At 44.2% G+C, this 21,257-nt stretch overlaps 1 protein-coding gene across 8 annotated transcripts in view; it reads left to right on the top strand.

Moving 5' to 3' along the window:
* The window catches only part of SPTAN1 (spectrin alpha, non-erythrocytic 1), a 50,518-nt gene that overhangs the window by 28,423 nt on the left and 838 nt on the right, over positions 1–21,257 (top strand). For 4 of the 8 annotated variants that reach the window (XM_062011912.1, XM_062011913.1, XM_062011914.1 and 1 more), the window contains 33 exons: positions 127–325; positions 1,514–1,618; positions 2,370–2,393; positions 2,741–2,776; positions 3,126–3,173; positions 3,801–3,892; positions 4,268–4,412; positions 4,527–4,708; positions 4,871–4,970; positions 5,113–5,310; positions 5,434–5,580; positions 6,080–6,183; positions 6,320–6,482; positions 6,945–6,959; positions 8,650–8,781; positions 9,126–9,263; positions 9,626–9,730; positions 9,942–10,150; positions 10,895–11,015; positions 11,161–11,282; positions 11,826–11,958; positions 12,381–12,479; positions 12,764–12,923; positions 13,132–13,208; positions 13,374–13,583; positions 13,851–14,147; positions 14,614–14,726; positions 15,528–15,545; positions 18,618–18,672; positions 19,129–19,325; positions 19,690–19,743; positions 20,183–20,329; positions 20,978–21,125. In XM_062011912.1, coding sequence (XP_061867896.1) covers positions 127–325; positions 1,514–1,618; positions 2,370–2,393; positions 2,741–2,776; positions 3,126–3,173; positions 3,801–3,892; positions 4,268–4,412; positions 4,527–4,708; positions 4,871–4,970; positions 5,113–5,310; positions 5,434–5,580; positions 6,080–6,183; positions 6,320–6,482; positions 6,945–6,959; positions 8,650–8,781; positions 9,126–9,263; positions 9,626–9,730; positions 9,942–10,150; positions 10,895–11,015; positions 11,161–11,282; positions 11,826–11,958; positions 12,381–12,479; positions 12,764–12,923; positions 13,132–13,208; positions 13,374–13,583; positions 13,851–14,147; positions 14,614–14,726; positions 15,528–15,545; positions 18,618–18,672; positions 19,129–19,325; positions 19,690–19,743; positions 20,183–20,329; positions 20,978–21,125 — 4,093 coding nt within the window. Of the gene's footprint in view, positions 1–126; positions 326–1,513; positions 1,619–2,369; positions 2,394–2,740; positions 2,777–3,125; positions 3,174–3,800; positions 3,893–4,267; positions 4,413–4,526; positions 4,709–4,870; positions 4,971–5,112; positions 5,311–5,433; positions 5,581–6,079; positions 6,184–6,319; positions 6,483–6,944; positions 6,960–8,649; positions 8,782–9,125; positions 9,264–9,625; positions 9,731–9,941; positions 10,151–10,894; positions 11,016–11,160; positions 11,283–11,825; positions 11,959–12,380; positions 12,480–12,763; positions 12,924–13,131; positions 13,209–13,373; positions 13,584–13,850; positions 14,148–14,613; positions 14,727–14,955; positions 15,273–15,527; positions 15,546–18,617; positions 18,673–19,128; positions 19,326–19,689; positions 19,744–20,182; positions 20,330–20,977; positions 21,126–21,257 lie in introns of those variants that run through there. The other 4 variants (XM_062011915.1, XM_062011909.1, XM_062011910.1 and 1 more) reach the window with 3 other exon arrangements.

Here is a 21,257-nt window from a genome sequence, read left to right as displayed (position 1 = left end):
TCTGTAGAAAAAGTGTGTAGACTATGAGTTTCCCACATCTTTGTTGGTGCCAGTACTTGGGAAATTGCTGTCACTCTACTCAGTTCAATCTGACTACTCCCTGCTTTCCTTTTCTGCTTGTTCCAGGTATCACTCGCTTCTCGAGCTGGGAGAAAAACGTAAAGGCATGCTAGAGAAAAGCTGCAAGAAGTTTATGCTTTTCCGTGAAGCTAATGAGCTTCAGCAGTGGATCAATGAGAAGGAAGCTGCACTCACAAATGAGGAAGTGGGTGCTGATCTGGAGCAGGTGGAGGTGCTGCAGAAGAAATTTGATGATTTTCAGAAGGTATGTTACAATGCTAAAAATGTTTGTGTTAGTTTGGTCTTTCCCTTCAGGCTTCCTGGTCAAATATTCATGATATTTCTTTTGTAGCTGAGCACAGTTGAGAGTGAAGGGTAGTTTTGATTGGAAACAAAAAGTTAGGTGTGCATATTTAGATTTTGGTTTGTGAGGGTAGAGAGAACCCAACACTCCACAGTTCTCAGGTTGCTACATGCTTCCCAGCTCCCAGAGCACTGAAAGGCACTTCCAACACATTCAGATACAGAATCTGCCAAGCTTTGGAGGAATTGCATTTTGTGTAAAGCATAACCTTGATTTGTTAGTCTTCTTTTTGTTGAAAGATGCATTTTAGTTTCTCTCTGTAGAGTTTTTCCCAAGAGACAAACCCCATAATCCTCTGTTTGAAAGTGCTGGGAGGTTTTTGCTTCTGGTTTTTCTCCCAGCATTTGCAGTACGAGTTAATTTTCTTTGCATGAGAATTTCTTGGACAGATATATTTATTTTATCCACTTTAGTAAGATCCTGAGCACTGAAATGCAGAGATGCTTGACCTTATACATTGGAAAAGAGAGTGATTGGGCAGTTCTGGGGATGTTAAACCAGATTTACATCTTGAAAGCTGGCTAACAAACAGTTTGAGCCAACCAAGTATTGTAGGTGGGAAGATGATAGAAGTTGCTGGATTTGGGCTCTTTTAAAATAACCTAATGGTTGAAATTGAAATGTGTCACCTGTTGAAATTTAAATCTAAGTTCCCCACCACTACTTCTTTAGCCAAGTTCCCTTTCTGCTTTATAAAAGAGCTCTCATCAATCTGTTTGGCTGAAAGCATTTAAATATCACAGCAAAATTACTTCTTAGGTTGACCTCTTAGGTAATTAATTCAGTAATATGGGTAATAGCTTTTGATCTTCAGGTAGGTAATGTTGTACACCTGACAGTTGAAATGTGTATTTCCTTCCTGATTGTCAATTAACTTTGCATATGGAAAACTTGGATAGGGTGGGTGTTTAATCCCCTGCTGCTGGGTGCTGGCAGCTGGGGTGTCTGACATAGGCTCTGCTGCATTGTGTAGGCACTGAGGCCTCTGAAGGTCAAGTGTGCTCAGTTCCTGCTGTTAAGAAACCAACTTGTTCCACGTGTTTTCCTTCTGTGAGTGTTTATGCTGTGTTGTTTTACTCTTCTGTGCAGGATTTAAAAGCAAATGAGTCACGTCTGAAGGACATAAACAAGGTTGCGAATGACCTGGAGTCAGAAGGGTTGATGGCAGATGAAGTGCAAGCAGTGCAGCAACAGGTCCACATTTTCTCTTAGACTAATCCTCTTGAGAAGCACAAGACTTTCTTCTGTTGTCTTTGTGTGTCATTGCAAGGTTCTAGCTCTTCATTTTTGGTCCGGTAATACTGATATTCTAAGCACAGATACCCAATGCCTGTTCTGTAGTTGGGACCATCCCAAGGGTTCCCTTTGAGCTATTTCTTTCAAATAGTGCTGTAGAAAATTGCACTACCTAGAGCTTCTTTCTTTTCTTTTTTTTTAGGAATAGAAAGTCTTTAATACTAAAAGCCATGGAGAATCCATCCACTGGCTTTGCTTTGTATTAATTTGCAACTTTAACCTTTATTTCTTTGCAGGAAGAATGGTGATGAATGCCAGGGGAAAGGAGAAACTAGAGCTCAACATACTGTGGAGGGCTTCTGTGTTAGGGGTTTTTTTATTAGTAATGTAGGATCTTTTTTCCCAGCCTTCCACATACCTGTACTGTTTCTGTAAATAATTCTACCCACAGCCCAGGGAATGTGGAAGCAGCTCGTTTATTTTCTGAACTCTGTGATGACATGTGACAGTAGATGGTTGTGTAGTCAAACTCCCATTTCTGCTACACATTTGGGTTGTGTGAGCATTATCTGGCTTAGTGACATACTGCTCACCAATTTGTAGAAGGGAGGAAGCAGATCTCTTGCTATCTGCCTTCCCTCAAAACCAGTAAAAACTCTCTCTATTAGAAAATAACCAGTTGTTTCTGTTTGTCCTTTTTCCTTTGCAGGAAGTCTATGGAATGATGCCCAGGGTAAGTGTTAATTACTGAGGTAGAGAGTGTTGCAATTATAGCAGGTTTGGGATGTACAAGGAGAAATTGACCCATAGCTGGAGTTCATTTCCATGAAGGAACTCAATAATGACTTTGAATAGACATAAAAAGATTATCTTATCTTTGATCTCTTTATTTCCTGAGGATCTTACCCCACATCACAAATAAACACAGAGCAAGATGACCCAAAATGATGCAAATGCTTGTAAAAATTGATTTACTCTGTTAAGGACTGAACATGAAGAACTTTCAAAGGCTTTGAGTGTATTCTGATAGTTTTCTGTTTTGCTTCCTATGTAAAACTGTTTTTTCATATTTTCAAACAGGATGAAACTGATTCTAAGACAGCTTCTCCTTGGAAGGTGGGTGTCATCACTTTGTAGCACACAACAGGGAAGCCAAGCAAAAACCACACCACATCAACTTTTTTGCACCATACACCTTCCCACGTGCCATTTTTTTGTATTATTTATTTTATTCCCCTCCCCACCCACCCTTTTGTTTTAAACTTAAAAATGAAACTGAGATCTGGGATGTTTCTTCCTTCCTGCATTTTGCAGTGTGTTTTTCTATTTTACCAAGTCTGCATTTCTCACCTAGGCCAGGTGACTGTGCATTTTTAAGGAGTTTTCTGTCAATCTGATTTTTGGCTCTGGTTGATCAGAGTTGACTTTAATGCTGCTTTGGTTTTGTTTCTGCCTTTTCCTACAGTCTGCACGTATGATGGTACACACAGTGGCAACCTTTAACTCAATCAAGGTAATAACACAAATTAATCTGAGCTGATTTAAAAGCTGAGACTTTTGATTTTTACTCTCCCTTTCCATATTCTTTATCTTTCATTCCTCTTTACTAAACCCTGTTGAGTCAACTTATTGGAAGTAGTGTTGAGATAGCATTTACTTTGCAGGTTTCATCAATATCTTCTTATACACACAAAACATCTGGTTTTACATCTCAGGAGAAATCTTCAAAATAATTTATTTAACTAGACTACTTGAATTTCTGCTTTATTCTGTAATTAAGAGGAGGAAAATAACCTTCAGCTTTAGTGAAAGGCCAATCTTCACTTTTCATTTATCTTACCATTTGATGAAGTGTATATACTGCAAAAGAAAGAAGCATGGTTATTGTAGATCTTGCAGCATTGCTATCCATATTCTTGGTAATCAAACCTAGAAGAATAGAAATGAAGAAGATGTTTGCAAATGTCAGCAGAACTGAAGGTGTGGATAAGCATATTGAGCAAAATCTGTTTACTGCAGTTTCCTGTTTAACATCAGTAAGGTTCAGTGAGTCCAGCTTGAGAGTTTCTACTCTTTAGATAGCAATAGTGATACAAAACTGGTCTGCAATGTCAGTGGGGATTGTTGGGTTGTTTTGCAGGAACTGAATGAACGCTGGAGATCTCTGCAGCAGTTAGCAGAGGAGCGAAGCCAGCTCTTGGGCAGTGCTCATGAAGTCCAGAGATTCCACAGGTGAGGTGTTTGTGTCATATTTGGTCTTCCCTCAATTAAATGCTTTGTCTTGTTAAGAGTTCTAAACCATAGTGGGACCTGTTCTAAACAAATCATATTTCAACCCTCAGCTTGTTCAGACCACCAGTGGTCCAACAAAATTCTTTATATTCTTAGAACAGGGAAATCTTGTTAACGTGGGATCATGGAATTGCTGGGGGCTTGGGAGGTCTGGATTACTGCCCTACTTTGCCAACGTTTCCTGTGCCACAGTGGCAAATAATTCACTAGGACTGTCAGCTAGTTGGGCTTCTCTGGAAATCGGTGACCTGCTAGATATCAGAGATGTCAGTGTGATCTCTGCTTTAATTCTCTTTTTGCCTTCCCTCAAATCAGAGATGCTGATGAAACAAAAGAATGGATAGAGGAGAAGAATCAAGCATTAAATACAGACAACTATGGACATGACTTGGCCAGTGTGCAGGCTCTGCAACGCAAACATGAAGGCTTTGAAAGAGACTTGGCAGCTCTTGGAGACAAGGTGAGTGTATGAGGACAAACCCAAAAGCTTCCATTTCATCTAGCAGAAATGACTGAACTACAGAGAAGATTCTTTTTATCCCTGTTATATTTACTTCCCTTTATCTCTCTCTAGGTGAATTCTCTTGGTGAAACTGCCCAACGTCTGATCCAGTCACATCCAGAATCTGCTGAAGATCTCCAAGAAAAATGTACTGAGTTGAACCAGGCTTGGAACAGTCTGGGGAAACGTGCTGACCAGCGCAAGGAGAAGCTGGGAGATTCTCACGACCTGCAGCGTTTCCTCAGTGACTTCAGGTAAAGATGCTGTTCCCTCACTGATTCATCTGTCTGATACATTGTTAATGAAGTATATGTGACTAATTGCTCCACAGGAATATTTTTGGAGAGGGTTCAAAAAGGATTGTTTTCCCTGTTCTGTTCTGAGTGGAAAAAACTTCTCTATGAATGTGTTCACAGGGACCTTATGTCTTGGATCAATGGAATTCGGAGCCTGGTCTCCTCAGATGAACTTTCAAAAGATGTGACTGGAGCTGAAGCTTTATTGGAAAGGCACCAGGTATGTGAAAGGTGATACATGTGTGTATCATAAACATCAACAAATGCTTCTTTTTCTGACACTTCTCATTTAGAATTCCAAAAATAGGTCAGTTCCAGCTCTGCCATCTAGTTGTTCAGTAACCCATCTCTGTACTTTGCAGGAACACCGCACTGAAATAGATGCCAGGGCTGGCACTTTCCAGGCATTTGAGCAGTTTGGACAACAACTTCTGGCTCGTGGACACTATGCCAGCCCAGAGATCAAGGAGAAACTGGATATTCTAGATCAAGAGCGGACAGACCTGGAGAAGGCCTGGGTCCAGCGCAGGATGATGTTAGACCAGTGCCTAGAATTACAGGTACCCTGCTGCATTTTTTAGACCAAAACCAATTCCTCCTTTCATAAGACAGTGTATTCTTTCATAGTGATGAATGTTGCTGTTGGTCTGTCTTTTTCATGCTTTGGTGTTTGTTGTCCCTAGCTGTTTCATCGGGACTGTGAGCAAGCTGAGAACTGGATGGCAGCCCGAGAGGCTTTCCTAAATACAGAAGATAAAGGAGACTCCTTAGACAGTGTGGAGGCACTCATCAAGAAACATGAAGATTTTGATAAGGCAATCAATGTCCAGGTGAGGAGTGTAGCTGAACAGGTTATTAGCAGAAGTGACTTCCATGTATGACTTCTAAAGTGGAGCTGAAATATTCAGCCATTTGGGGGTCTGTAGCATAAGTTCAGAAGTGGCTAATGCAGACAGGGGTGCGTTTCACTGCCTACAGTGTAGGAATAGTGGCAAGTACTTGTGTAAGTCTCTTGCTGATTTGAAATGGATTTTTTTTCTTCTTTTGGCAAAAGTAAAAGGTACCATTTCAGTTTCTTGTAAAAGAAAGCAGCCTACTTCTTTGAGAGATTGTACTGCTGGAGCTTGAAATCCAAAAGGGTTTTTTTCCTAAATGCCAGTGGTGAAAGATGTTCTGAAATGAAACTCTCTCTGGAACATAGTTTTTCTTCATAGAGTCACATTGAAAATAATGTATATTTAAAGAAGAAAACAAGTCTTGTCCTATTCCAGACCTTGCTCATTACTTTGAGGTACCACAGTTCAAATTTATGTCTTCTCTTTTTAACAGGAAGAGAAAATTGCTGTCTTGCAGTCTTTTGCTGACCAGCTGATCTCTGCTGATCATTATGCAAAAGGAGTCATTGCTAAGAGACGTGATGAGGTTCTGGACAGGTCAGTATTGCTCTGTTTGATGGGAGAGGCAGATATTGACTGATAGAAAATACTCCTTGGCAACATTTTATAGCTGTTCCATGTGATGCTGTGTACAGGCCTAGTTGACTCAACAGCTGTATTTAATTGCACACAGGTGGCGGCGTCTGAAAGCTCAAATGATTGAAAAGAGATCGAAGCTCGGAGAGTCTCAGACACTGCAGCAGTTCAGTCGTGATGTGGATGAAATAGAAGCTTGGATCAGTGAAAAGCTCCAGACTGCCAGTGATGAGTCATATAAGGATCCCACAAATATCCAGGTGACTTATGATTCTCAGCTCAAAAGTCAAAATACAGTTTGGAACTTTACAAATCGTGTTCTGGGTGAGAAAAATATGCTCAGGAGTTCTTGTTCAGACCTAATAGACTAAAACACCATGTTGGACATGGTCTCCTTTTAACAAAGGGAAAATGGAAGCTACATTATGCATGAAAGAACACCCAAAATAGAACTCTCTTGGTAATTATTGATGCATATGTGATATCTGCAGCAGAAGTTTCCTGAAGAAGCCCCTGAGTAGCAATTCTGTCTTTCTCCCAGCATCTAGATTGGAAAATAAGGAAATTGAGCTCTTGGGTCTCATCTGTCCTGTGTTCTAAACTGAGGAGTCTCATTTATTTTGCACTATTAAGGAATAATTAATTGAAGTGTATTATGTTTTAATACTGACTTATGAAGTAGTATGAATGCACTGAACTACTTCTCTCAATCTGTTTTATAGCTTTCCAAACTGCTGGTAAGTAGTTTGGACTAGCCCTGGTATGTGAATTTGTTTTCTTTGTACAGCTTATGTGTGAGCACAAGGTCTGGTTGCAATCTGTTGCTCCATCCATCAGTTCATGCAATCTCTTTTGTTTTCTGTTAGTTCTTGACTGACATCCAGGTGCAGCTATTGATCTCCATGTTATGGATGTGGCTTTTTTTTGTTAATGCCTATTCAGCATCGTTTATTCATTTTGCAGGTGTTCTGCATGATCTGTTTGATTTGTGATGCATTAGTGATCTAGGTTGGTGGGGTTTTTTAGGAGATGGCCCATAGAAAACCTTTCATTGTCAGAAATTTGGCTATTGGGCCTGTCACCCTCCTGTGTGGATCTTCAGTGGTGATGAGTTAACATGAGACACATAGTGCCACTTCTGGTAGCTCATGTTTGTAGAATGAAGTGCTGAAGATTGAGGAATCATTAAGATGACAGACCTAGCAGGCTTAGCTCTTGCAGCAGTAGTACAGAAGGGAGTGAGCTAGAAGGAACACTCCAGAAAAAGATACATACCAGATGGAAAGCTGGACTAGTTAGAATTGGGGTAAAATGAGGATATATGAAAAGAAGAACAGAACAAAGAAGGGAGAAGCTAACTAGAGGGGAAAAAGGAATGAATTGCTCTTTGTCTCTTCAGGCTGTGGTACACTCATTGATTTTTATTGGGGAAAAAAAATGATATTAAACCAAAAAGGGGTTTGTTGTCATGGTAATTGTACAGAGATACGCAATTGGCAGCTTTTTAATTGAATTATACATGGTATTAAATCTAGCTGTGAAGGATATGTTTTCGTAGGCTCAGCATTCAGGATTAACAGTTCCCAAAATAAAGCAGTTCATGCAGAATTTCTCATGCCACTGCTGTAGTATTTTCCATCCTTTATTTTTAATCTAACATTTCCTTTCATTCCATTCCCTCAGGGCGCTGTAGCCCCATGTCCAGCGTCACTAGCATTTCCAGTTAATACTTGTAAATTCTGTCTTGTCATTTCTGTGCTATTGTTACCTTCCTGGTGGGTGGATGGATCATGTGTACAGGAGAGAACTGTGTATTTCCTTCCTCACCAAGGCTCCTGTTGTTCTCATGGTGCTCTCAACTTGGCAGAAAAAAAGCTTTAGACAAATAATTCACAGTTCTTTTAGCAGACTTTATGGTTGTTAATTGACAAGTGCAATACATAATGTGGCTGTGTATTACTTTGTGCAGAAAGCAGCTGCAGCAGTGATTTCTCTTAATTTTGCTTATAGATTGGGAAGGGAAATAGAAATTTGTGAAATTACTATGTGAGTACAAAGGATGATCTGCTGCACTTAGGGAATGTACAAGCGCTGCTTTTCAGAGGTGATGGCACTGAAAATGAGAGCGCTTTATTTGAGTAACAGCTAAGCATAATGCAAGGAACACTGCATGGGCATCTGTAAAACACAGATGTTGCCCAAGTTGTATCTCTCAGCTCAGTTTTGCTGGGTCAAAGCTTGATGGTTACTCAGATTAAAGAGAGTTACTGTTTGAGCAGTGAATATTCTTACTGAGAGAGAGAACTTCTTTAGATCAAGCTATATACAAACCTCTTTATGTAGACAACTGTTGTATTCTCAGCCCATGAGAACAATTTAGGAGCCTTTTGTCCAGTCTCTTAAGAGTTTTGCTTTTGTCATCCTCAGAGCAAACACCAGAAGCACCAAGCCTTTGAAGCTGAGCTCCACGCCAACGCAGATCGGATCCGCGGGGTCATCGACATGGGGAACTCGCTGATTGAAAGAGGAGCGTGTGCTGGCAGCGAGGATGCTGTGAAGGTAGATACAAGTCTCAGATTTCCTTAGCTCTTGCTTTCAAAGTGTTTGGGGGAGGAGAGTGTTCCCTCCAGAAGAAACGTTAGTTTTATAGAAGCTTTTCTCTTTGAACTGTGCAGCAGGAATCAGAGTAATCCTTCGGCTTCGTTCCCAGGGTGAGAAGTTTCCTGACCCTATGATTGGGATGTAGAAGTTGAACTGAATTTATAGCCAGGCAGCATGAAACAGTGACTCTGTTATTTGCATATCTGGAATCAGCAGGCAAACTTGTACCTTTCTTTGGCTTTGCATTTATCAGAGCTTTAGGTTTTTAGTTGGCAGCATTGATCTTTCCCATTTCCTGACAGGCACGTCTAGCTGCCCTGGCTGACCAATGGCAGTTCCTGGTACAGAAATCAGCAGAGAAGAGTCAGAAACTGAAAGAAGCGAATAAACAACAGAATTTCAACACTGGAATCAAGGACTTTGATTTCTGGCTTTCAGAGGTAACTGAGATTGGGATTATTTCCTTGAAGACTTGTTATTTCTATGTTTCTGTTATTCCCTTGGCTGATGTTAGTTTTTGTGGCACAGTCCATCCACCTTTTAGGAAGTCTAGGATAATTTTGAAACAAAATCTGTATTATGACTAAAAATCTTGTGGATGTTTTTGTGTTACTTGTAAATAACATCAGAGAAGTGTATGTGCATAGAATCTGTCAGAGGTGAAACGGGATGAGGCAAATGTTTCTCCACGCTGTAAGAAATCGGGGAGAGAATTAAATTTGCACAGTTTTAAAGACAGAATTTCAAAGGTTTTGTGAAACGCAACTTGTTTTTCGTCTCATGTTTTCCCCTCTACGCCCAGGTGGAGGCTTTGTTGGCATCTGAAGACTATGGGAAGGACTTGGCATCAGTTAACAACCTTCTGAAGAAACACCAGTTACTGGAAGCTGATATATCTGCTCATGAGGTAGTACTTGGTCTTTTAGTTTTGGAAGACAGTAACCAGCAAATTCTACAGATACCATTTCAATAATGCTGCAGTCATGTACTTGTTAAGACATGCTTGCTGAGTGGAAGCTGTAACTGCACAGCACTCAGATGGTGACTTTCATACAAACCTAACAGCATAGAAATGAGATTCAAGCAATTCATACACTTTCCTCCCCCAACATTTGCAGGACCGTCTGAAGGACCTGAACAGCCAGGCTGACAGTTTGATGACCAGCAGTGCTTTTGATACATCCCAAGTGAAGGATAAACGTGAGACCATCAACGGGCGCTTCCAGAGGATCAAGAGCATGGCGGCCGCGCGCCGCGCCCGGCTCAACGAGTCCCACCGCCTGCACCAGTTCTTCCGGGACATGGACGACGAGGAGTCCTGGATCAAGTGTGTATTTGTAGCACATGTGCTTCCTGCCAGCATCTTAACAGTGTTCATAGTCTGTAGTATGGTTGTGTAACTTGTGTTTTCTGCAAGCCTGTGTCTCTACAAGAAAACACTTTTGCCCCTCAGGCAAGGAAAACTAGGTGCAAAATGGCTTCAGCACTGTTTTAGGAGTGGCTGCTTCTCTACAGTTTTCTTTGGTCAAACCCCAAGAAGCAAAGCTCTCTGCTGTTTAGACCTGGACCAGATAACTGCAATTTGACTCTGTTCTTTCAGGGAAAGTTCCTAGCTAAAATACAAACCCTGCTTTTTCTGTCTGAAGTACTTTGGTTTTGGTGTGTTCTAGACAGTTGTAGTAATTAGTCAGATTCTCTTTAAATATTGATGTTGGTATCTTGAGAAGAGGGAAGAAAGTGAGCCTGATTGAAACCATCCACATTAGAGCACTTCTGTGTCATGCTTGTAAAGTGAAAAAACCCAAATTGGACAATAGCAGGTATCTGTCATCTTGGAAAAAAACCAGTACAAACTATCCAGCTTCTTTCTTCCCCCCTCACATTACACCTGAGTGTGCTGCTGTTTGCTAATCACTCACCCAGAAGCTTTTTTACATCTAAGGCTTTTGTGCAGTGAGGAGCATTTCCTTATTTGCAGTGCTTTGGGTTGGTTTGGGGTGTGGGTTTTTTCCCCTTTTGTCAGGTTTGACCTGTAGAACTAACATTCAAATTTTCTCTTTCTTGACTTCAGAGAGAAGAAGCTGTTGGTTAGCTCAGAGGACTATGGCAGAGACCTCACTGGTGTGCAGAACCTTAGGAAAAAACACAAGCGCCTGGAAGCAGAATTAGCTGCCCATGAACCTGCTATCCAGGTAAACACCTCTCTCCTTGACAGATTCCTGTGCAAGTAACATATTTCTTGGTTGTGGCAGATATGAGAGTCAGCAGTAGGTTTTTGGAATCCAATGCCCAAGAAGAGAGGAAGTGATGTCCCATTAACTGTGTGTTTCTCCACAGGGTGTTCTAGACACTGGTAAGAAGCTTTTGGATGACAACACGATTGGAAAAGAGGAGATACAGCAGAGGCTGGCTCAGTTTGTGGATCACTGGAAGGAGTTAAAACAGCTGGCAGCTGCGAGGTGTGTGACATGATTTTGTAAAATTCAATGTTAATTTAAACAGTGACATGGACTGGTAGTGACCAGAGTTCCTGCATCTCAGGGTTTAGGGTAGAGTCAGTAATGTGATGCAGTAGCACATGTCACTGGTGACAGACTCTTGGAGGCTACTGGGAAGTGTTTTGGTGAAGTGTTCCCTGGGAGAAACTTGAGCCTTTTTTTGACATATACTGTATTTAGCCTTTTGTTGCACCAGTTGGAAACCAGAGACTTGAAACTAACTGGCCTTAATCCACTATCAGGGTGTTTTTGTGAATAGAAGCTATCGGGAGAAAGTGATTCATTGTAGTCCTCCTGTATCTGCAGGCTTTGTGGCCCAGTGAACTTCTAGAGGTGTACACATTACAGCCTGCTGCTGGAGAAGTGAAGTGTGGATAATTGTGTGGCTAGGGTTCAGTCTCTCTGTGTTCATAGGTTTTCTGCTGCTCTAATTTAGTTTTACATCTCATATCTAAAAGCCATCAGCACCACTGTGACTGACTTTACCCTTCTTTTCCCACACAGGGGTCAGCGTCTGGAGGAGTCTCTGGAGTACCAGCAGTTTGTAGCAAATGTTGAGGAGGAAGAAGCCTGGATCTATGAGAAAATGACACTGGTAGCCAGTGAGGATTATGGGGACACCCTTGCTGCTATCCAGGTCTGGAGAAAGTTGTCAGCTTTTGTTGATTCTTGCTGCATTATTATTGGTGGGAGCTTAACAAACCTTTTCTTTCCTGTCTTTCCAATTTGGAGGTTATTGTTTGTTTCTTTCAAAGGCCAATCTTGTAAAAACCCGTTAATTCATTTTATACAATCATCCCAAGTGTGTTATCTCCTGTAGAAATAACTTAGTTTGGTACAGCTTTGCATCTCTGACCTCTGATGGGCAGCCCTGGTTAAACCAAAAGGCTGAAGTTAAATCGAAGTCAGTATCAGTCTCCTTTTGTCCACAGAAAAACAGCAAGTTGTGCCTAACCAGCTGGGACTAACAGGTTTTGTCAGAAGGAGCTTATGCCAGTTTATTTTATTTTTAATAACTAGTGAAAATGGTTTGAAGGAGTGTCTGTCTTGTATTTGCAGGGCTTGCTGAAAAAGCACGAAGCGTTTGAGACCGATTTCACAGTCCACAAAGACAGAGTGAATGATGTTTGTTCCAACGGAGAGGATCTCATTAAAAAGGTGAGCATAAACTGGGGAAAAAAACACCCAACACCTCCAAAGGCTACCCAGGATATTTCATGTCAAAGTAAACTTACTCATTGGATTGATCTGTCATCTCTGAAAAGAGCTCTTACTCATTTTGTGTGGCTGAATAAGCTGTTGGTGTTAAATGCTTTCAAAGCTGTTTCTTGGACAGTGGTTGTATGTTGAAAAGACAATCTTTCAGTTCAATTCCCAACTTACAGGGTGCCTTGGAAACCCTTAATATCATGGCATGCTTTTTTTTTCTTCCTGTCACATAGAACAATCACCACGAGGAGAACATTACTGCTAAGATGAAGGGCCTCAAAGGCAAGGTGTCAGATCTGGAGAAGGCAGCAGCTCAGAGGAAAGCCAAACTGGATGAGAACTCTGCCTTCCTCCAGTTCAACTGGAAAGCAGATGTAGTGGAGTCGTGGATAGGTAGGTTCTGTGTTGGGACACAGCACCCTGTCACAAAAACTGAAACTGAAGTGCTCCTCCCTTCAAATAACTTCTCAGTTGCTGTTGTAACCAGCAGACCTGAAGCCAGTCAGCAGGGCAACACTTGATTTATGCTTCTGGGGTAACCTGGTTTGGAAAAGAGGGAACATTTGAGATGGAGTTTTACTGATTTTGCTTCATTTTCCAGGTGAGAAGGAAAACAGTCTGAAGACAGATGATTATGGACGTGACCTCTCTTCTGTGCAAACACTGCTCACCAAACAGGTCAGTGCTAATGCTGCTTCCAGCCTGTAAGTGGTGGAGAGAACAGGTGAAATCTCCTGCAGTACACAAGAATCTAGAATTCACATCTGAAACACCTGCAGGCTGTGGGAGTGGTTAAATAAAAAACACCATCTGAAATATTTTGTTATTCTTTTAATGCTTCAGGAAACTTTTGATGCTGGACTTCAGGCTTTCCAGCAGGAGGGAATTGCAAACATCACTGCTCTGAAAGACCAGCTGCTAGCAGCAAAACATATCCAGTCAAAGGCCATCGAGGCTCGGCATGCCTCCTTGATGAAACGCTGGAACCAGCTGCTTGCTAATTCTGCTGCCAGGAAAAAGAAACTCTTGGAGGCTCAGGAGCATTTCAGAAAGGTGAGTGGTCAGACCTTGGGGCTACAAAAACCTAACGGTTCTCTTTGACAAAAGCTATCCATCACTTGCAGCTTCTGTAGCTTATTAATTGGCAGCTAATGATGATGGAGAGATCCTGGAGACCTGCCAAGGAGTTTTTGAGATGCTTGCAAGAAATAAGTAATTCAGACAATCTCTGCCAGGTGTTAATCCTACATCAGCTCACAGGGAGTGTTTGCATTACTGCATCACCCAGGCAAACAACTGCATGGTTTTTCTCTCCTCAAGGTTGAGGACCTGTTCCTGACTTTTGCAAAGAAGGCTTCTGCCTTCAACAGCTGGTTTGAGAATGCTGAAGAGGACCTGACAGATCCTGTGCGCTGCAACTCGCTGGAGGAAATCAAAGCCCTGCGAGAGGCTCACGACGCTTTCCGCTCCTCGCTGAGCTCTGCCCAGGCTGACTTCAACCAGCTGGCAGAGCTCGATCGCCAGATCAAGAGCTTCCGTGTAGCCTCCAACCCATACACGTGGTTCACTATGGAGGCTCTGGAGGAAACCTGGAGGAACCTGCAGAAAATTATCAAGGCAAGTAATGGAGAGAAAGACTCTTTCCATAGCTTACTGCCTTTCAGCTTTTCCCTGGAAGTTGCCCTCAAAGACAACCTGTGCAGGAGTCTGTGCTACAGGTGGAAATGGCTCACAGTTTGTGAGCAAATGGGAAAGAAAACCCATTAGATGGAAACTTGTTTTCATAATCTTCCATTTGCAGTCTTTCAAAGGACAAAGCACACATCTCACTCCTGAACAGTACAATGTTTGATCTCTGTGCTATGCAGTAAAGTAACTGCTGGCTCAGTTCCAGTTCTCAAGACCTCAGTAGGAGTGTTCTGTGTTGTCCTCTAAATGGTTTTTATCTGAATGTCTGTGATGCTCTTTAAGCACTCAATCTTCCTTTGACCTTCAGAGCTGTGCCTAGGATGCAGCCCTTGAGTATTTGCTTATTATTATCCCCTTGTTTCTCTGTTTGAAACAATTTTGGGTCCTTTCTCAGGAGCGTGAGCTGGAGCTGCAGAAGGAGCAGCGAAGGCAGGAAGAAAACGACAAGCTGCGCCAGGAGTTTGCTCAGCACGCCAATGCTTTCCATCAGTGGATTCAGGAGACCAGGTATTGTTTGTCTTTTCAGGAGCTGCCCGTGGTGGATTCCTCAGCTACTCTTTGTATCAATCTTCCATCTTTATGGTCTATCAAAGTTGTAAATGTCCTAAAAATCAGCTGCTCAGGACTTGTTTGTTTCCTGCCATTGGGGGCTGAGGGAGGCCCCGTTGGGCAAGAGGAAAGCCCTGAAACAACAGACTGCAAAAATGTTTCTGATTCTGAACTCCTTTTCCTGCAGTAATCCCAGTTATCCAGGACTTCAGTGTTCTCCAGTTATTCCTGAAAGAGCCCTGGATAGAACTGGAGGGCAGGCTGTGTGACACACCAGTGGCTTTCTGTTAATGCTCCTTCTGTGTGGAAGAGTGTATTAGAAATATCTCCCAAGAGCTTCAGCAGAGAAAAGCAGCTGTGGAAAAAGCCTAAGACCACTTTGTAGTTAGTGTTGTCTAACAATATCCTTGCCTGGGGAGAAGTGCTAAAGATGGAACAGCTGCATTACAAATAAGGGTCTCAAAGCTGAGAAGTGCAGTGAACTGAGGAGCACGTGCCTAGGAGGTAAAGGTGCTCAGGCAGGGCCATTAGCCAGCCCCCACCTGCTCTGGGTGGAGGGGAGTTCTGTTTTCATGTAATCTCGTGATTCTCTGTCTCTTGTGTGTTCACAAATAGTTCTGTACTTGTCTTCATGAAATAATGGAAATACCAGTATGATTTTTAACTTTTTGATGTTTGCTTCCCACCCAAATCTCTGTCCCTCTCTTACTGTCTTGTTTCTGTCCTGCTGCCTGATGTTTGGATCCTCACCTTCTCCAGGACTTACCTACTAGATGGGTTAGTATTGAATTTTATATCTTTGTGTGGTGATGTGTTCTGCTCTGTCTATGTGTTTTCTCCTGTCATTACATTGCTTGTGAAAGCTGCACTGAAACCCCTTTGAACTGAAAAGAGCAACCCATGGCTGAGGTGCACAGACACTGCAAACAAGGTTTTGGAGTAGATGAAGCATAAACTAGTAGAAACATGACAGTCTCCAAGGCAAAAGCAAAAGGAATTACTGATGGGTAGCCACTGGCATCCCATGGAAGTCCGGAATGTTGTTCTTGCTTTCTCTGAGGGCTGGTATAAGAAAAGGCTCTTAAATCTGATGAGGTCTGTGAGAACATAACATAGTTTGCCTTTGGAGAACAGCTGACATTCCTAGTTTTCCAGCATTCAGAGGCTTGCTTGGTGAGATAAGCTTTTCCATTATAACTGTTCTCAGAACAATTAAACCTCCAAAGTATTGACTGGTTTTGGTGAGGAGGAGGGAAGCTTCCAGTGAAGAAGCTTTACTGAAATGATGAACTCTATAGTAAGCTAACTGCCTGATTTCTAATCTACTGCATAACTGCCTCACAAAGATGATATTCTTGGGAGGAGAAACCAAAACCTTCTGACAGGAACTTAGGAACTCACCTGGGTTTGCAGGCAGTTGGATTCCTGCAGCTTTGAGTCCACTTTGTGTCCCCAGGAACAGCTCCTGCAGCTGGTGCACTGCTGCTCTCTTGTCAAGAAATGGAAAGGAAATGATAAAATCTTCTCAGTGTCTCCAGACTGCCAACCCCCCTCAGCATGTGCCTGTCCATTTCCATTTGTTCAGTACTAAACCTCTGACACAAGGAAAGCTTTGTGGGGAGATGTCACATCAAGGGCTCCCACATGGTGCATGGGCTGGAGCAGAGGCCTGTGTGCCAGCCCTGGGTAGTGCTGGAGTGCAGGCAGGGCCTTCCCCTGGCAGAGAGGAGGCTTTTCAGAATAAAAGGATGGAATCACCACCAAAAAAACCCTGTGCTGCTTATTTGCTCTGTAATGACCACAATGTCTTCTGTTCTACTGTCCCTGCCAGATAAAAACCATTTGCCCCATTTTTGTTGCACAGTTGAATGGAACTGAGCAGATTTTCCTGGAAGGGGTCTGAATTCCCTGCTCCTCTGTGAAGGAGGGTTGTGGATTAGTGCTGGTATCCAGCAACGAGCCAACAGAAAGGAGCCAGTTACTGAAAGATCTGGGGTCAGAGTTGGAGATGGCCATGCCAAGCTCTTTTGTTGAACAAATTACCAGCAGGCTGCTGATAGGCCAGGAAGAGCTTGTCCTTAATTCTGCATGAATAGATTAAAACCAGAGCTTTAGCTTGGAGAGGCATTGCCTGTGCTTAGGCTCCCTTGGCAGGGGACAGCAGGGCTCTGGAGAGGTTTCCAGAGGAGAGTAGGCACGTGCACCCCGTGCCTGCAGAGTGCTGCTGGAGGAGGTTTGCTCTGGGGAGGGAGGGGAAGAGCAATGCTCTTAAAGAATCTGCAGATGGGTGAACTGCAAGAGTTCAGTCTGTCTCTTAGAAAGACTGGCTGCTTGGTAACTGACATGGAAACAGTAACAGGTTATTTTTGTGGATGTGAACCAGCGTTTGAGTCATTTTCTTTCACTAAGTGCTCGCTTGTGTTTGCTGCAAGGTGGTGCTGGCTTGGAGCGTGGCTCTGCTGCAGTGGCTGGGTTTGGGGGGGTGCTTTCCTCTGTTCTTTCCTTCTTCCTTTTTGGAATTTACCTGGTTTCTTTCCTTTGACTAGCATAGCCTATCGCCGTGTCATTCGTGTCTATCAGTATGAAGTTGGGGATGATCTATCTGGAAGGTTTTTTTTCCTCTTATTTTCTTACCTCACTTTGGTTTTCAAGTGCACTCTTTAATTCCAAGGCTCGCTTTCCTTCCAACTAACTCTCACAGCTTAGAGGTGCTTGGAGGTTTGTTTCCCCATTGACTCTTCCCATGGTTGGTTCCCAGCTTCCTGCTCAGGGTTCAGGGCGTGTGTTTCATTTCCTTAGACATGAACCTGAGCCTTAACCCCATGGGGAGAGTTGTCATTGCTGCTGAGTTATTCAGCACTGGAACTCCCCTTCTCAAGAAGCTCAAAAGCCTGTTGGAGGATAGACTTCAGTGAGGCTGCAAACTTGGGTTTAGTGACTTAAATACCAGGGGCTTAAGCTTTAGGATCTTAAATACCAAAATCAAAGGAGAGGATGGCCCACTGTGTACAGGTCAGTGAGTGTGAACCCTGCCCAGGCTTGGTGGGAGGACAGAGGTTCCCAAACACACAGTGCAGGGCAGCTGAGGGTCCTGTGGGGAAACAGCAGCACCCAGAGGCTTTCCATTGCCAGTCTGTGAGAAGCAGATGTCAGAAACCATCACCACAGTGGTGGCCTTTACATGCTGGCACGGGGGCTGCGGGGTGCCAAGAGGCTCAGGGTGGAAATCAAGCTGAGGGGTTGTGCTTCAGCTTCTGTGGGCACAGGATGAGATGCAAGGGGTAGGAAAGGCAGCTCTCCAGCCACCACTGCTGTGTGGGACAGGTACCTGTAGTTTTCTGCAGACATTATGCCATATTAAGGTTACTTTTAAACCAAACCAGTAGTTTTCAAGGTCTTACCCTCCCACCAATTTATCCCCATGTAACACACCTCTGTAGAGCTCCTTGTGCCTTCCTGGCAAACCCAGCCCATCTCCAGTGAATCACCTGTAGTTGTGTGTGTGTGTGGTGCTGGGCACAGTGTGGAGGGGATGGGTCTGCACCGAGCTCCTAATGTCATTAGGGCCGGAAAAGCTTTGGGTCTGGCATGAAGTGTGGCTGCTGATCATGTTGCCTTTCAAATGGGGCTAGAAATTAACTCTATAAAGAAAGAAAAAACAAAGATGTTTGTGTCTGTCTGAAATAGGATGAGTCAGATTAAACAAAACACAAAAGCAGTGTTTAAGTATCTTCATGAGATCAATACTGCTGTAAGGAATTGTCATTTCAAGGAAGGACAGTTAATTTCAAGCCCCACCTGCCACTTTTCTGCAACAAGTGCTTGATCTCACTGGGATTCTGTGTTTAGGTCTTGTATGGTGGAGGAATCAGGAACACTGGAATCACAGCTGGAAGCCACCAAAGTAAGTGACACCTATGGCCTGAACAACCTTCCCAGCTGGTGACTGGGGAGCAGGGGGTGGGATGGAAGTGCCTGCACTTGTGTGTTGTGAGTTAAGGAGATCTTTGGGATTCTCTCTTTACTTGGCTGATATCACAAGCCATTAAACCAGAAGCTGATGTAGTTTTCCTTTTTGCTCCTTTCTAAATGAGCAGGGTGGGGCAGGGAGGGCTCAGGATTTTCAGCACACTGCCTGGTAAGAGGGATTTTGTTTGAGGACTGCTTTGCAAGCCCTGTTGGTTCCCAGCAGCGTGCATGAAGAGGAATGTTGGTTTGAATATGATTCTACAGCTCCCAGTTATATGGATACATAATCCCAGTAGACAGTGTAACCCATCCTCCCCTGCCAGCCTGTGTTCTGACTGTTTTAAGGGGGTTTTGCACTCCTTGACTTTCTCCTCTTTGCTCCCTCCACCAGCGCAAGCACCAGGAGATCCGAGCTATGAGGAGTCAGCTGAAGAAGATTGAGGACCTTGGAGCAGCCATGGAAGAGGCACTTATCCTGGACAACAAATACACAGAACACAGCACCGTGGGGCTGGCACAGCAGTGGGACCAGCTTGACCAGCTGGGGATGAGAATGCAGCACAACCTGGAACAGCAGATCCAGGCTCGGTATGGCTGTGAAGTGTCTGGCCTGGGGGGGATGAAGGACAGGGGCTACATCTGGCTGTGTCTGCAAACAAACCTGGCACAGCCTGTGCCCTGGGTCAGGGGTGTAGTGAGCTTGTGACACCCCCAACCCTGATGATCTCCAGAGGAATGATGTTGGCTTCTGGGAAATGGCTCCTGTTGGCCATAAGCAAGGAGGAGATCTTGTGGGAAGGGATTGATCCCCTTTGGCTGAGGTGATGTCATGTGTGTGTTTGCTGACTTGGCCTCACCTTCTGCCACAGACACTGGCATGGGGCAGGTGGACTCCAGCAGAGTCCTGCAGTTCAGGAACTGGTCACCAGCTTCTTTGCTTCTTCCTTTTCAGCAACACCACTGGTGTCACAGAGGAGGCCCTGAAGGAGTTCAGCATGATGTTCAAGTGAGTGGTGGGGAAGGTGTGCCAGGGGGAGGCTTAGAAGGGATTTCTGGCACGTGGGTGGCTTCTGTTTGCAGGATTCTGTTTGTGGCTCCTTTGTTGTCTGCCCAATGTTGCACTGAGAAGCTCAGATCTCTGCCTTTGGCAGGAGCCTCCAGGGCTGGACGCAGCCACAGCAGCAGAGGCTCTCCTGGGCACACACTGGTGAGGGAGCTGGCAGGGCCTGGGGCTTCCAGCTGGGATTACAGCCATTGTTTGGACAGACAAGACAAGACTTGGTGCTTACATTTTATGTGTCAAGCTCATTGACATATTGAGTTAAGCTCATTTGTCCAGAACAGTAGGCTGGGTGTAGTCTGCTCTAGTTTTCAGCCAACTTTGTCGCTTTCAACACTCAACAACTGCCACTTGAAAACATGGGGTTTGGGTTTTATGTTTTTAGGCACTTTGACAAGGATAAATCTGGACGACTTAACCACCAGGAGTTTAAGTCTTGCCTGCGTTCTCTGGGCTATGACCTGCCTATGGTTGAGGAAGGAGAGCCAGACCCTGAGTTTGAGTCTATTCTTGACACTGTGGATCCCAACAGGTACGTGGGGCTACAGCTCTCATTTTCCCACAGCAATGTATTCTGTTCTCTTCTGCATCTGCTCTGCCCTCGTGAGACCACACCTGGAATATTGTGTCCAGTTCTGGGCCCCTCAGTTCAAGGACAGGGAGCTGCTGGAGAGAGCTCAGCACAGGGCCACAAAGATGCTGGAGTGGAGCATCTCCCTTGTGATGAAAGGCTGAGGGAGCTGGGGCTCTGTAGCTTGGAGGAGACTGAGGGGTGACCTCATTAATGTTTACAAATACATCAAGGGTGGGTGTGAGGAGGCTGGAGCCAGGCTGTGCTCAGTGATGGCCAGTGACAGGACAAGGGACAGTGGGGACAGGCTGGAACAGAAGAGGTTCCAGTGAAACACAAGGAAGAATTTGTTCCCTGCTGAGGTGAGGGAGCACTGGCAGGGGCTGCCCAGATGGGCTGTGGAGTCTCCTTCTTTGGAGACATTCAAACTCTATGTTCCTGTGATGAACACACGTACCTGGATGAGTTCCTGTGTGCCCTGCTCTAGGTGGTGCTGCTCTGGCAGGGGGGTTGGGCTGGATGATCTCTCGAGGTCCCTTCCAGCCCTTGAGGTGCTGTTTGTGTGGCACGCGGTGTGTGCCGCTGGGAGCTGACGCCGTGCCCCCGCAGGGACGGGTACGTGTCGCTGCAGGAGTACATGGCCTTCATGATCAGCCGCGAGACCGAGAACGTCAAATCCAGCGAGGAGATCGAGAGCGCCTTCCGCGCCCTGAGCTCCGAGGGCAAGCCCTACGTCACCAAGGAGGAGCTCTACCAAGTAAGTGCTGGCTGGGCTGTCCCAGGGAGGAGCAGACAGAGGCTTTTTGTTCATAGGTCGTTAACAAAGACCAGTGCTAATTGCTTGGAGGTTCATCTCCCTGAACCTGCCACACTCCCATGCAGCACAGGC

This window comes from Colius striatus, chromosome 19 (assembly GCF_028858725.1).
Source record: "Colius striatus isolate bColStr4 chromosome 19, bColStr4.1.hap1, whole genome shotgun sequence".
NCBI lineage: Eukaryota > Metazoa > Chordata > Aves > Coliiformes > Coliidae > Colius > Colius striatus.
This window is presented reverse-complemented; position numbering and strand designations above follow the sequence as displayed.